This window comes from Chlamydotis macqueenii, chromosome Z (genome assembly GCF_036417535.1).
Source record: "Chlamydotis macqueenii isolate bChlMac1 chromosome Z, bChlMac1.mat, whole genome shotgun sequence".
NCBI classification, from domain to species: Eukaryota; Metazoa; Chordata; class Aves; order Otidiformes; family Otididae; genus Chlamydotis; species Chlamydotis macqueenii.
This window is the reverse complement of record NC_141593.1, coordinates 33536538-33552805: the sequence shown is the minus strand read 5'-3', so window position 1 is coordinate 33552805 and position 16268 is coordinate 33536538. Positions and strand designations below refer to the sequence as shown.

General features: G+C 35.4%; 1 protein-coding gene across 5 annotated transcripts in view; it reads right to left on the bottom strand.

The window, feature by feature from the left end:
• Window positions 1–16268, bottom strand: part of CCDC171 (coiled-coil domain containing 171) — a 162078-nt gene that overhangs the window by 104261 nt on the left and 41549 nt on the right. For all 5 annotated transcript variants that reach the window (XM_086770830.1, XM_086770829.1, XM_086770832.1 and 2 more), the window contains 3 exons: window positions 8442–8544; window positions 3445–3548; window positions 512–601 (listed from right to left, as the gene is read on the bottom strand). In XM_086770830.1, the coding sequence (XP_086626956.1) occupies window positions 512–601; window positions 3445–3548; window positions 8442–8544 (297 nt within the window). The remainder of the gene's footprint in view (window positions 1–511; window positions 602–3444; window positions 3549–8441; window positions 8545–16268) is intronic.

The window sequence follows — 16268 nt, the reverse complement described above, 5'->3', positions numbered from 1 at the left end:
AAAAAAAAATTCTTGCTCAGAAAATAAAGGAAGGAGTTCTCAGGTGTTTTTATCAGTTCCCAGGTAGATTTTACTCTAAGAAATTTTGGGCTGCACATTGTACAACTGTTAAGGATGACCCGATGCCTCATACATGAACTTGTTTGATAAACACAAAAAAAAAAAAAAAGGAAGGACAGCTTTAATAAAAAGTACTTTCACATGAAAAGAGGTAATTAAATTATCTTCTCCTATTCCTGAGAAAAAGTTAAGAGAAAAAAATTACTGATTTTAATTTCAATATAAAACAATACTCTGAAAATAAATCTATTTCAAATTCTTTCAGAAGTCCAATCAATGAAATGATCAGTTATGTAGTCTAAGAATAAAGCAGCATGCAAGGTAAACTAGTCTGCTCAACAGAATACGATGATACAGAGGCTTATTCTGATAAGAAATAAAGATACCTTAAATCCGGAAAGACACTTTTTGCAGAACTTTCAAATTTTATGTTAAGTTCATGAAACCATACCTTAAGGTCTTGACTTAGAGCACACATTTTCTCTTTGGATATCTCAAGTTCTTTTGTCATCTTTTCACACAAAGCATTCATTTTTCGAAGCTGTGAAAAATATGGTGATCAAACAGGCTTTTACAGAAAGTTTACACAATCCTTGAATATAAAGGAAGAATTCTGTATATAAACTTAAAAAAAAAAGTGGTTTTAATTCCTTTGACAATATTTATACTCCACACAATTTAAATATTGTACCATTACAAAAGTACTAAGTAACTTTTATATATTTAAGACAAATAGGAGTGGCAGAATCCCAAACTGAGTCCACTATTAGCTTTCCCATCAACTCTCAAAATATCTGACAAAACCCCAGACTTTGAAATGCATTTGAAAATTTAGTGAACTCAGATTACGGTTGGGTGAGTGGTTTGAGAAAGTAAGTTTTCAAAGTCAGTTGCCATTTGCAGAAATTGTCCAGTTATGAGCGTGGTCTCTACTTCTTACTGAGCACTGGATAGTACTCATACACCCATAAAAAGCAGCAATGTTCCCAAGAGGCATGGTGACTACTGAATTGTTTGTGGTGTTAACAAGCAACCACCTTAGAGGTAACTCATTACCATAATGTATTCTAGCTTCACTTTTCACTATCAAAAAAGATAACAACACATCATTATAATTTGTATCTTTGGCTACCTGACAATGAAGTTAGCAATACAGATGTCTAAAAGAAAGCATTTAATAGAGGTGTATTATAGTGTAGGTTATTGTCAGCATTTGAGCAAACAACTCAGAAGTAAAATACTCCATTTACAAAATTTACCAATTACTTCAGAAATTATATTTTTGTTTGACTTCAAATCAGGAGACCTGGCAGAATGCTTAGAAATAATTACAGTAAATTACAGAATGCTATCGGAATATTTCCAGTCTTTTTCTTGGTTTACTAGCCTTCTCTCTCTCCCTAAACATATTCTAGCCTCTGTACTATATGGAAAGTCAAAAGCTTGTTATCTGTCAAAAACACAACACTTATATAATTCTCAGTCACACGAATGAACTAGATAATTTAATCTAATGTTTAACACAGTAAATTAAAGGTGATACATAACAAGTTTACCGGCATATTTCACATGTACATACAGGCGTACACATGTATTAATAAATCCATCAATATGCAGGGTCTTGTTGAAAATCTCTCTATAAAAAGAACCACCACATAATTACTCAAAACTAAACTCTTATTGCTGGTATTAAAACATCCTGGTTTTATTGCACAGTGCCCTTCATAGTCCCTTTGTGCATTATTGTATTATTAAAGAGTTTTATTACTAACCATATCTAGTATATAAAAAGCCAAAAGCTATGGGGGTGGGGATAAGCAAGAAGGACAGAGGACTGCCCTTTCTGTGCACCATGAAGGTGCTCAGTGATCTCTGGCTCCGTATGACAACTTCAGGGTCAGTCACACACAGTCCTACTGGGAAGTCTTGTGGCAGGTCATCAGTTGGTCCTGCTCTGCTTGCGATTTATTTTCCTTGACAGTTCATTCTTCTTTCTGTCAGAATACTCTCTTTGCTTTCTTAGCAGCCACCCCCTTGGTCTCCCCACTGCTGTCTCTGGCACAGTTTCACAACAAAGCACATCACTAAGCCAAAGCCTGCTGAGTCGACTTTTCAACTGTGCTGCCTGTCACGTGACATTCCTCCTCCCAAATAACAATTCGCTGTGGGTAATATGTTCCTAGTTACTCTGCAGCTTCCAGACTTGGGTCTCAGAAGAGTTTCATAATGACTGTACACATCGGTTCTCTTATCTCACTGGGAGAGACCTAACAGTGCTTGCTGTTTACAAAAGTATAATTGTTTCCATGGCCACCTATTTTTGCGCCCGTTGAACAAACTCAAAGGTCTTGTGGGAGACGATTCTTTTCCCAATAAAAGGGGCAAAGCTGATATACTTTTCTTCTGATTTTTTCTTTTTCTTTTTTTTTTTTTTTAAACGTTGTGAGTGACTAGCTAGACTATGCAGTTGACAAAAGACAAAATCTAGAAACAAGAAAACAGTACTGGTATTTTTACAATCTTATCACATCTTGCTTTTCTGTATTTGCCAAATTTATTCATAGATAAGCTGATTACAAGTTTGTACAGAAATTAACAATGCAGTTAATTTCTCTCTACAGCCTTTAAAGCCACAAACTCATAAAACATTTACACCCAAGAGTATTAATTTAATCACATTAGCAATACAAATGAGAAAACAAATGCAAGATTGTGACTTTTCAGTCAATGAAATAGAAGGTCAGTAGGACTGTATGGAAAACATTTTATTTTTTTTCAAGGGTAAGACTTCCAAAATTGAAATAATGCCATTACTGTCTTAGGTAATTTAAAGAAAGTACTGTCACACTTCTATTTTACTTGAAAAAAAAACTCAAAATACCTCCAAAAGATATCTCATCACAAACACACTCATCTCAGAAAATATGCCACTTTTAAAATGTACAAGGGCATGAACATTTACGTAACTGATAGCAATGACCATTGAGGCTCAAGTGTGGCACATTTAGGAATATTGCAGTATACACTGCTCAACTCTTAAATCATCATCTTTTAACTGAAATCCTAGTTATGAGTGGTACATTTTCCTTAATGTTTATTGAAAATAATAACTAAACAGGTTTAATGTGAAAACAAAAACAAATTACATTTAAAATAAAAAAAAAAAAAGAAAAAAAACCTTTTCTCCCTGTACCATCAAATGTAAGTGAAACTTCACTGTAGGGTAAGCTTAGAAAAATACTAGTGACAGAGATTATATCTTTGGGTATACGTGAAGCTATCTAGTCAACATTCCTACTCTTCTGACCTTTTTTTAGAGGCAAAGTGTACATACTGCTGCAGGCCGAAGGCAATACATATGGAGCCAAACAATGTAAGTGTTACCTCATTAGACATATCTTCCAGCTTGTTCTGGTAAGCTGTCAAGGTACACCTCAAAGACTCAAGGACAGAGAAGCTCAGAGGTTTATCTCTGTCCTTATAAGTGCCTGAAGAAAATACAGAATGAAAATTAAGCCTTAAAGCCACAGAGAGAAAACTACTCACCCTGGATGAGAGGCATTAAAATTAGTTTGAGCTTTAGTGACAATACAAAACACTGAACAGCACCCTTGTTTGCCACAAGAGATGCAGCCATACTTTCACAGCAAATGCAGCTGAAAGACATTTGTATAAAAGGTTTAATACAAGATACAGAACTGTAAATTCTGGATTACATTTCTACCTAATGTTCTTGGTATGCAGTCTCGCATGTAATTTCTACTGTGGTCAAGTCAGACCAGCCAACTTTAAAAGCACACAATAACACACTTTGAAAAACATGTTGTCTGAAAGTTAAGTATGTTACACTTTTCCTGACATTATTTTGCTGTTGTGACTAAGCATGCATATTATAATGTAGTACTTAATTTACTCAAAACTTTACTGAGCCAAGGATCACATGACTATGTTATGCTTGGAGAGGTCTTAAAAACCTTTTAAATGATCTTGAATTTCATTCCAAAGGAAATAATAATAAAAAAATTACTATCTGTCTGCAAAGTCCTACATAATGTTTCAATTATAAATCTTAAAGCTGATATATCCACTATATACACACTACACTTATTTATTAAACCTTTAGATGGAGACTTCTGATCTGGTTGCCTTAATTAGGGACATATGAACAAGTTTGAGCATTCCAAGGCCTGTAGTACAATGTGCTAAGAAAGTAAAACACCACTGTATTGATCAAGAGGTCACAAGATGTCAGTTGATATTAAATTTCCAAGAACAAACTACTCATTTTTTTCTGGTGTTGCAGCAAAATATCAGGTTATTGACAGATTTTTCTTAGCATTATTTATATTAGTATGCAGCATTTATAAACTTATTTTGTAACAAATTACAGTATCGTCTTTTCCACAAATCTTAACATATTCTACAAGCAAAACTATTTTTACCAACACTAATAGTATCCTTATTTTGCAAAAGAAGTGAAAAAATCCGTAGCATTTTAAGTCCACAGAGGCCAAACAATCATTAACTCCCAGTAAAATCAAATGATGATACAGGTTTTTATCACCTCTGAAAGGTCAGTGTCACCTAGGGTGGCTTATAAAGTCAAATCAGGTACTAAATTCTAAGCCTTTTCTTTGGCTCTCCATAAAACTTTGTTACCTAGAGGAGCTGCACTTACAGACTTGGAGGTTTGGGTTTTTTTTAAGATTCTATGGTTAATGTTATCTAATAACATTATATTCTACTCAAAGCATTATACAAAAATTATAGATTTGTCCTGAAGGCTACACATAATGTACCAATGATAACCAGTGGAAAACTTAGACACATGCACAAGTTGGAAAGTATTGCAAACAGCCATTCTGAAAATTTTTTCAATTAATTAGCCTTTTCTCTCCCAACCCTTTGATAATACCAGAAAGTACAGAGTACTATTTAGATTGGATGCTAGCTTTTCACTTTGTCTTGCCAGCCAACTGTACTGTCAAAGTCACACCTAGTTAAAACAATGCAGGTTTGCAAGATTGCTTTTAGTAACAGGAGATAGATCTGTTCTACAGCATGCAAATGAATTAAAAAAGAACACATGTCCCAGTGACAGACTTCTGCTCTGTCCTATCAGCCATTCCACTGGAGATCTATTTACCACAGTTTCTAACGGTCTACAGAGCCAGGGAAAAGCAAAATAATCTCATGGGACTCCAGTGCCGCTAACCAAATTGCTGAGTCCTAGAGATGTCCCAAACAGCAATGTTACACTTAGAATCAACTTATGAAGAATTAATAAAATCTGACCTTTTGTGAGAAGTTTAGATTTCACATTTAAGAAAGATACTAGTAACACCTTGCTATCATTTTTATAACTTAACCACAGCTATAATTAAGGATGCACAGGGCTCCAGTCCTGTCTTCTCAAATACAAGAGCAACTTCTCACTACTACCCATTGTAAGAACATTTTGCAGTGATCTTGTTGCACAGAAGAAAGTACTATTCTTCCATACTTCTACTCACAATTTTCATTCAGTTTAAAATACCACCTATTAAATTAATCTATTGGTTGTCCTCCATGCCACAGTTTCCGTCAATCTTTCTAAATCATGTTATCTTCATTTCCAAAGTCCCAACCTACAATGCTGTCACTGAAACATGCCTCTGAACTATCTTAATTTACATCATGTTTCCCAAAATCAGACTTTTGCCAGTAAACTTCCCATGCTGGCACTCCTTGCCTTTGCTGCAACTCTATTTTCTAGGCAGCCCAGTTTGCCAACAGAAATACCAGATTCCACCTTCCTGCACTAGCTGAAAACAAACCTACAGCTTTAATACAGGCCAGATGTTGTCTGTCTTCTTACAACTATGCAGGAGACATGCAACATAAACTAAATGGCACTCTTACTGCAGAGGCCCTACTTCAGCAATTAGGGGAAAAAAAACCCCAATACTTGAAGCATTTGCCCAGTATCACCTAGGAGTTCGGGGGAAGAACTTTGGGAAAATGCCAGGTTCAATAGGAGTCTGACAGGAGGTATACCAGTGAGTAAATTCTTACACCTGCTGCTTCAGACTCTCTAGTAACAGTACTGGGCCTGGCTAGGATAGAGTTAATTTTCCTCATAGCAGCTCATATGGTGCAGTGTTTTAGATTTTTGACCAAAACAGTACTGGTGGCCAGCATTAAATGATGACACTAACTCAAAGCAGGTAACACTCTTAGCACTTTATACTTAGTTCACTTTTTATCCAGATTACTACAACCACATTTTTTTTTCCCCCTGATATGAACACAAACTTCCCTAAGCATAAACCATGCTGCTGAATAACTGCAAAATATGATAAACTGAACAGGGACAAAATGAAATCATGCAAATTGCCCAATAAGAATAACAACGCTGTGGAAAATTTATAAAGGTCACTCAAAAAGGAGAAGACATTGATTTAAGTTTGGGTTTTTTTTTGGAACGTATACAGTATAGCTCACTTAGTACTTAAATGAAGGGTCTGGACCTTTAATATTGACAGATTTTTAAGTAGATATCTCAACTACTGGAGTTGAAAGTTAAAAACAAAAACAAAAAAGACAGACTGCCCAGCCAGCTGTGGCTCATGTAGCCCCTCATGACTAATAGACTACAAATCTTTATTTCAGATTTTTACTTTTATTGGCATGTAGGCACTCCTATTTCAAATAGGATTAAACTTTTTTTTCAAAATTGAAAGAAATACTGTTACATAATAAATTTGTAAGCATAACACAGTAAGGCAACAGCATTAAAAATTCTACAAGCTTTACATGTAGAAGCATAGTAAGCATGTACAACATCTTACTCAATGTCCATTTTAATATCAGTTGTAAAGACTCAATCCACAGCAGCGCTACATTTGACTTTCTGCCTCAACTGAGCCTCTCTAGAGACGCTAAAGCTTAAAAAAAAAAAAATCTCTTGAAAACAAGACCTTTCAAAGTTTACCTCAAACAAAGCAAATTAATACTGAAGTTACTGTTACTGAATCTCTAATACTATAGAAACAGGTCAAAGCTATTCTCTGCAAGTTTTACCACTAGGGAGAACAGAAAATCTACCCAAAAAGACAATTACCGCTTTGGAAACGGCACTCCGGCAGCAGCATACAGCTCCCCTCAGAATTGCTGAAGCCTCTTTGGGCATGTGGAACTTTGCAAGATTGAGGTAAACATAAGTTTCGAAAAGCTTTTCAGTCTGACGTATCTACAGTAAACCTACAGGTATTGCCCACAGAAATTACATTCATAATCACAGAAAAAAACTGGTACCAGTTCCCAAGTTAAAAAAAAAAAAATCATCTAGCCCCATGTGAGGAAATCAATGCATCACAAATTCAAGGCGAGGCTTTTAAGGACGACAGAAATCTCCAGAACTTCCTTTCTTCAATTTTAACAGTACCAAGCCCTAAAAAAATATTTTTGTGAAGATACCAAAAGTTGCATCCTCATTTAAAGGTACTATATGACCCGTTTCTGTCCACTGTTGCTAAGAAGTGTAGAAATATATAATCACAATTTACATAAAACAAACCCATTAGCTTTTAAACAATATTTTGCCTGTTTTCTGCCAGTTTACTTGCTCTGTGAGTTGGAAGCATGTGATTGCGTCTAGCATGTGATTTGTTCTCATCAGGAACCACACAGAGAAAAGTTTTATAGATAGTTTTAAATGAAGATTTTTTTAAAGTATACTATTTTAACTTTTTTAAAAATTACTAGCTTTGATGCTAAAGTTCAGCTGGTTTATGTTAGCCACTATTTCAAACGTTTAAGCAGGCAGCAGTTTGTTGAATTTCACACAATAATTACATATAAACGTAGGTAGCAAAGTGACAATCACTGACTTACAATTAATTTTAATCAAAATAAACAAATATTTGTTCTGTATTAGATCAAATGAATGCAATATAATACTAGTCCACAATCAACAGTAAGAAGTATTGTGTTGTACCATGTGTCCTACACAACCTTTGTGAATATATGACCTTTAAGTTGCTGAAGGTTGCCTTGGAATTTGGCTCAGTTCAGGCAAAACATCTGTTCCCTTTGCAGGTATACTGTAAGGACTTTTTTCTCAGTTGGATTCAGAGCACAGCAAGTGAGCCCTTTTCTGACCGATCATATACACCCCAGCATTTGTAAATCAAGCTCTGGGCTGACAACAGCAGGTCCACATTCCGTCACCCTTTCTCAGCTAGCAAGGCCATTTGACTGCTGTGAGAACTGCTCTTATCATGTCATCAAATCAAAGCATGTTGAGAAGAGGGAATGCAAGAGGCATCTGCAGAATTCCCACAATGTAGTGACTTTGGAACATTGACAGATGCATCTGTCATTTTATACCTTCAACTAACCTGCTGTCCGCTGGCCTGACATAGCAAAGCTGTCCAAGAGCAACTCCAGCTCTCTCATGTTGTTTTCATACGTCTCTGTTAGAAAGACCTGGTGTTTCTTGGCCTTTATTTGACAGAAGATAGAGACAAGACAAGAGGGGGGAAAAAAGAAAACCATTAAAATAGGAAACAAAAGAAATACAGACCACAATAGTATTTTTATTCCTCTTTAAATTTAAATTCCTGCTATATTTCTTATTACTCCTTTTCTTGAGCCAAGACACCTAACGTGAGATCACAAATAAGTAACACAGAACTCTGAAACACACTTAAAATAGAACTAAAGGCTTCAGGTATTCAGAAGAAAAATGAAAAATGGTTGTATTAAAACTTAGTCTTGATTGTCTTCTCCTTTAAAAACACCTTAATGAACATTAATTAACTGCTGCTGTCTATGCAAGCCATGAAATCTATTGTTACATCCTACAAGGGCATCCAGAAAGACACCAAACTACTGGCAGACGGGCTAAAAATTCATTATTTGGCACTCAGTCAAATCCCACACCTACTCTCATTGCAAACCTGCCTACTTCAATTGTTAGTATCTTCCATGCTTGATAGTGATTTCTTCAATATCAAAAACTCCTCCTTATGCATGGAATATAAAGCAGAAGAGTCCTTCAGCTCCTGTCACTGAATTTTCTTAAAGAAAGCTGTTCACTAAGTGTAGCCTATTGTTCAAATTAAGACATTGGCTTTATTCTGAGTGTAGAAAGGAATTACAGCACATTTTTAAATTACTACAATAGAAAGACTATATTCAATAATTCCTTCCATTTATATCTCATACCAAAACTTGCCATTTTCAAAGACATGAATCCTTAATGCCAGACAAGACTAAGGTCATCTTGAATAGACATAGTTTTGACTTCTCAAAGAAATGTACAATTTTAGTAGCTGACTAACAAAAAGTAATACATCTCAGTAGTTTAGAGAACAAACAACAACAAAAAAAAAAACCCTCCAACAAGCTCTCCCTCTCAAACCAAGAGGAAATTATATTTAAATAACTTCACCATTTTCTTATTACAAAAGTTATATTCAAAGATGTCTCAATACTTTTAATTACACAATTTATTTTTGTTCTAAATTCTAAAAACTTTGAGTAATTTTCATTTCTACTTGGTGATGGAAGATTATCTTTTTTCTATTGAGAAAAATCCTACTGTTTCTATCAAATCTATAAACTATTGCTTTAGTCATGCTTCACTGAATGTGCAAGGATCCAGTCAATTTCTCAAGTGTGGGAAACATCCTCCTCAAGAAAACTGCTACATACTGGTAGCATATAACTGTCAGGCTAAAAATCAAGAAATGCATTTAATTCTCTGCAGTGTTCTTCACTATTCAGTTTAAATATTTTATAAATTTGCTTTACTCTTTCAATTTTAATTATATGTACTGTATATCAACTAATATATTATTCATATGTGTATTTCAGTGTTAGGTCCCCTGTAGCATTTACAAGCCTTTCCTTGTTTGAGAGTTTGTACTACACTTCATAAAGAATTTCCAAAACAGTTCTATATATTCAAAAATAACTAAATTTTAATTCTTACTTTATAAAATTATCAATATACATAGACCTTGTAATTGCTGAGTTACCGTAAAAATATTTCATGGGACGCAAACACATTAAAATCATTTACTCTCATGTACTGATATAATCTCAAAGACCTCACATGTTACACATAAGAAAATATAACAGTATCACCAGCATCACAATAAAATAAATACTTTTTTTTTATGTAAATAACTCCAGCACAGACAAGGTCAGACTAAATCTGCCCAGAAAAACCTATTCCCACATAAAAGTCAAATGTGACAACTTTTTTTTAATATCCTCATCCAATTTTTTCATTTGGTTTAGTTAATTTACCACAATTTAGTCAGTGTATTGCAGTCTATTCAGCCGTCACCACTTCTCTGCGCTTTATTTGCTAACTGCACCTACACTCCCTAAGCCAATTTGTCTCTTTTTCAACAGTAATAAAGATCAAAAGGAAATTCCTTAGACTAGCCTGTTTCTCTACATTTCAGCTGCAAAGTATTTAGTATCTTTCCTTTCTAACTCCCGTTTTCAATCATTGTCCCCATTATTGGAAATTGAATAAAAATACTACAAACAACAGTGCTGAAAGTTCAGGCACTGCTAAGAGTCCAAAAGGTTCTGAATATATCAATCTAATTTCTTATGTCTCACTGACAGGTATTTAATAAGAATGTCTAGTCATAAAAGCATGGAATAATTTAAGCTGACAGGATCTCTGGAGGTCATCTGGTCCCACTCCCCACTCCAACCAGGCCCACGCTTGAAGTCAGATTGGGTTGCTCAGAGCCATGTCCAGTCATTTTCAGTATCCTCAAGGATGAAGCTTCAAAAACCCCTCCAGGCAACCTGCTCCAGTATCTCACAATCTTCATTGTGATTTTTTTTTTTTTCCCTTACAGGTAATTAGAATTTCCCTTTCTAAATCTTCCGTTGTCTCTCATACTTTCACTGCACAGTTCTAAGGAGAGTGTAGCTCCATCTTCTCCATTAGCACCCATTTGATAGTTCATGGCAGTAGCTATAACTCCCTTAGTTTTCTTTTCTTCAGGCTGAACAAACACAGTAAGTATACCTAAGTCTTTACTTTGAAAAGGAAAAGGGAATCTTATGAAGTTTGCACAAACACTACAGAATTTAAAATTCTCAAACTATACTAGGAGTATTTCCTATATCCCACAAACACAATTCTCTCCCTCACAAAATATTCAGAATAGGAGGCTAGAAACCAAACAATACAGGAGCAAAGTCATACTTTCTGAACCCAGAATATATGCCGAATTGTATCATATAAAATGCTTCCCCAAGTCAAGCTTAGTATCTCCGAGAAGGTATAATTATCACAAAATTTCCCTTGAGGACAGAAGAGTTTTTGGTAAAAAAAAATGTTTTGGCAACATATTTACTTAACCATAAATTTTAAAAGACAACCACACTTCTAAAGAAATTAAATAAAAGTGAAGTATTTTTCATTACAAGTACTGTAGGCTCCAACCAGCAGAAAATCTTTTTTCTAAATGCGTTGTGTCCTTAACCGTAAGGATAACCAGAATTATTAGGAAAACCTACTACTTAAAAAAACTATTCCACTCACTGTCAGAATTATGCTAATTGTCTAGAAGCAGGGTATTTGCATTTATCTGGGCAATTCCCTACTACCTTGGTTGAAGAAGTATCTTCTCTAACTAGCAGTATTTCATTTCAGTATTATTCCATCACCTGTTCCAGGACAGAAATCAAGTCCCATTTATTTTTCAGCATCTCCCAAAAGCCATTGTTTAATAAAATAAACACAAACACTACACACACTTCTAGAATAGCCTACATGACCTGATGCTGCAAATGTGCATCTGTATCTCAAGTTCAACAAACATAAAATTATAGAATAGTCTGGGTTGGAAGGGACCTTTAAAAGTCATCCAGTCCAACCCCCCTGCAAGGAGCAGGGACGTCTCAAACCAGATCAGGTTGCTCTGAGCCCCCTCCAACCTGGCCTTGAATGTTTCCAGGGATGGGGCATCCACCACCTCTCTGGGCAACCTGTACCAGTGTTCCACCACCCTTATTGTAAAAATTTCTTCCTTATGTCTAGTCTAAATCTACCCTCTTTTAGTTTAAAATAATTTCCCCTTGTCCTATCACAACAGACCCTGCTAAAAAAGCTCATCCTCATCTTTCTTATAGGCTCCCTTTAGGCACTGGAAGCCTGCTATAAGGTCTCCCGGTAGCCTCCTCTTCTCCAGGCTGAGAACAGCCCCAACTGTCTCAGCCTGTCCTCATAGAAGAGGTGCTCCAGCCCTCTGATATCTTCATGGCCCTCCTGGATTTGCTCCAACAGGTCCATGTCCTTCTTATGTTATGGGCTCCACGGCTGGATGCAGTACTCCGGATGGGTTCTCATGAGAGCAGAGTAGAGGGGTAGAATCACCTCCCTTGATCTGCTAGCCACGCTGCTTTTTATAACATTTAAAAAATAAACATAAAGGTAGGAGTTTGAAGCCCTTTTAAAATCAACTTATTAAAACCCTGGTAGTATTGTGCAGGGAACCGAGGTCCAGTCCTGCAATGAACTGCCATTATTCCAAAGAGAATTTTCTCTACTTTGTTTACAGTTACAGGGATTTTCCTGTGTCATTCTCTTGCACATGGTCTAACAGTACAAATCCCATCTGGTGATGGCAGAGCAAGTGCCAAAACCAAAACCACCCACACAGGCATCAACAAGAAGTGTGTTCAGATACTCCTTGAAAAGCTTTTGGGTAAATTCTTCACAAAAGCCATCAGAATGTTTACCAGGCATGACCTTGGAGGAACCAAACCAAAGCACTTATAGAAAAAGGTTCCAAATGACTGGTCCACATCAACAAAAAATGGGTTTTACTTGAGTGATGTTCTGAATAGTGGCACAAATTTTAAGCAATAAAGCATAAATTGCAGTGTAAAAAACAAATCCAAACCCTCACTGACAATCTCCCTCCTTAGGCTACTATTTATTTTTGATCAAGTTATCTAACTATTGAATATTTAATCTTCTTATATAAGCTAGAATTTTCCAGAGACCCCTCCTATAGAGGGTTCTATAAGAAGTATCTAGTCATGTGTAAATTAAATACAATTTCTCAAGAAATTTAGTGTCTCGGTTTTAATTACCTGAAATAAAATTAATCAAAAATGCTCAAGTTTTATACGGAACTATTCTAGGCCCCTAAAGAGAGATTTGTAATGACCTTTTGATAGGAGAGAATGTTCTGAACTATCTCTTAGGGTTTTGGGGTTTGGTTTTTTTTTAGTGTGAGAACATTTTTCAAGAACTGGAAACTTTAAAAGCATTTTTTAGATGCTCAGCTTCAAACACTGGGACATCACAGCTTGAGTGACCTCCCTACTTCCAGAATAAATTACAAAATTGGTTTCTTTTAGAAGATCATTTGAGCACATGCTTGACTGGTATTCTTAAATTAGGACACTAACAGAAGTAGCATCTGGGTAGAAACACTTCACCTCCGAGTTAAGGCAAGCAAAACAAGAATCAAGGCAACATAACATTCAACAATCATTAGCGCAAAATTAATGAAGACTGCTTCTCAACTTTTTTAAATTGAAAGAAAAAGCTCTGTTCACAGTAATCATCTAGATCAGACTTACATCTTTGCCATTGAGCACCAGATTCTACTCCACAGAATTTGCAGAACAGAATCATAACCTTTAGGGTGTTTAATTGTCTGTTCAGTCAATACTTTAAGAAACTTCTGTTAAAGAACAATGGTTAATGCCTATGTCCAGGAACTAGATTTTCAAACACTTCTGACTTTCAGCTTAAAATAATCTATAAGGCTATTACAGACAGCTGAGAAGTATAGAGCACATGACTGCATGCATGGCTGTAAGAGAAAGATTTATATGCCACATGAAAAAAGACAGACCCTGAGTGTAATCTGTTACACTACTTACACACTAATTATGCTACTCCTGATAGTATCTATACAAAGGGGAGGAAATTAACACAGAGTTTTTCCAAATTAAAGAAATTTAAACTAAAATACACTATTTTTAATTACTTAAATTTTCTAATATGCATTCTGGTGAATCAGCAAGCTCCTCAAGTTTCAATATACATTTCTCATAAAATAAAGGTTCAACATTTTCTGCTTGTCTAGTACTAAGAATTAAAGATCATCCACTACTAGGTGCCAGAAATGTAAATATCCTGAGTAACTTTTAAAATTATTAGAGACACATCTTATTCTTTCCATGGGGCAGGAATACAGCAGGGGCTGTTTCAATTTAAATTAAGTCCTGAATCACAATGGTCATTCTCTCAAATTCCTATTCTTCAAGCTAAAAACTTCTAAAAACCCTAGTTGGAAATAATTATAAGCTTGAGACTAATTTCTTCTAGAAAAACATAATGAAAATCTGGAGAGCTTGCTCATGCTGAACATTCATAAGCAGTTTTGTTTGATACCAACAGATCCTATCACATCTGATTCATGCAAATTTCTGGCAAACTTCCGCCACATGCTGATATTTAAAATTAAAAGTGGCATAACTATACATTCAACTGAGCCATTAAAAAAAAAAAAAAAGTTCTTTTTCATAGGAAGTTTTTAAGGAATGTATTTCATCCCTGCTTCCCTAAGAACAAAGAGCCTTCATTGTTTTGGTTTTGTTTCCTAAATATTTTACAAACAAAAACACTAACTTGTATTATAGCAGTACAGTGAGAAACCAAGACTACCAGACTGAAGGGGAAAGGATATATTCAGGATGTCTAACAATAGTATAAAACATAAGACAGTAATGAATAGACCAAGAAAGTAGGAGGGGGAAATGAAGGGAAGAGAATACACTGCCACTTTCACACAATTTTAGTGTAGGTTTAAGGAAGCCTAATAACAGTATATGAAATGTTATCTATACTTAGTTTCTGCTACAGTCTTCTGCTTTTTCATTTGGGGATGAAAAATAACAAAAAGCTGTCCAGACTGAGTAAACAAGACCACACACAGGCACTGCTGCTTCCCAAACAAATACAAAAGACTTCAGGAAAAATACAAAGCCATCCAAGGTGATAAAAATCTAATCCCATAGGGGATCACTAATACAAGTCCTCAGAAAATGAGTATTTTTATTACCTGTTCAAGACAGTCTTGTGGTTTGAAATCGTTCCAGTACAACAATTAAAACAACCAGCTGTATAAGACAGTTCTTTCAACTGAGACAATCTATTCTGATTTTTACCTTTCAGTAACATAATGGTGATTTTCAGTACACCATTTAATACTGTTGCTATTAACAGAAATCTTGATCATAAACAGAATTTGGTCCTGAATTCTTGTCAGATATAACACACATTTTACTAAGGAACACAAAATGAAAAGGAAAACTCATATCACAATAATAGCTATCAAGCACTCAAGGTTCTTAACAGAAAATTTTCAGCTTGGAATTGTATTTTATATGAATAAATAGCAATCATTATTGACTGTAGTTAGGGGAAACAGTTGCTTTTATCTCTTTGTATTTCTTTTGTGCCTGATAAGATGACTTTTTCAGGTTAACTAGGCCAACAAATGCCTTTTAATACATCAATGTTTGCATGGAAGAAGCTGTGGTTCTCCCAGCAGGAAGAAGAGTCTTTTATTTAATTTTTCTTTAACTTATTAGTTACCAACCTGTCTGGGAAGTGGATAACACTAAGACAATGTATGGAAGAAGCCCATGAACTGAACAGAAGACATCAACAATCTGAAGATCCTGTGATGGAAGGTCTCTGCTCCTGCTCACTGCTGAGCACAATGTCTGTCAGCAGCAGGGAACAGACCACATCAACCTTCCATACTCACAGCTCCAAGATAGAGAAAGAGGAGAAATTTGCAAGCCAACATAAAAGAAAGTTCACATTGGCTAAGTATAAAAATATTGTAAATGCTAATACACAAGGGAAGGAGAGAAGGTTTTCATCCTAAGTTTTTTGCTTTGTCCCTGCTGCTATGCAACAGGATGGCAAAATTGTTATTCAAAGCTGAGGTGGCTAGAGACATTGGAAAGGCCCCAATTGGTCACATAAAAGCAGAAAGATTTCAGAAAATAATCCAGTAAAATACATCCAAGATGCCAAATTCACATGAAAACAAATAAAACCTCCCTCTGCTTTGTCATCTTCAAACAAGCAATTTTCAAGCAATTTTTACAGTCAAATGCTTGCACCAAAACCAAAATGTTACATGACATAGAAG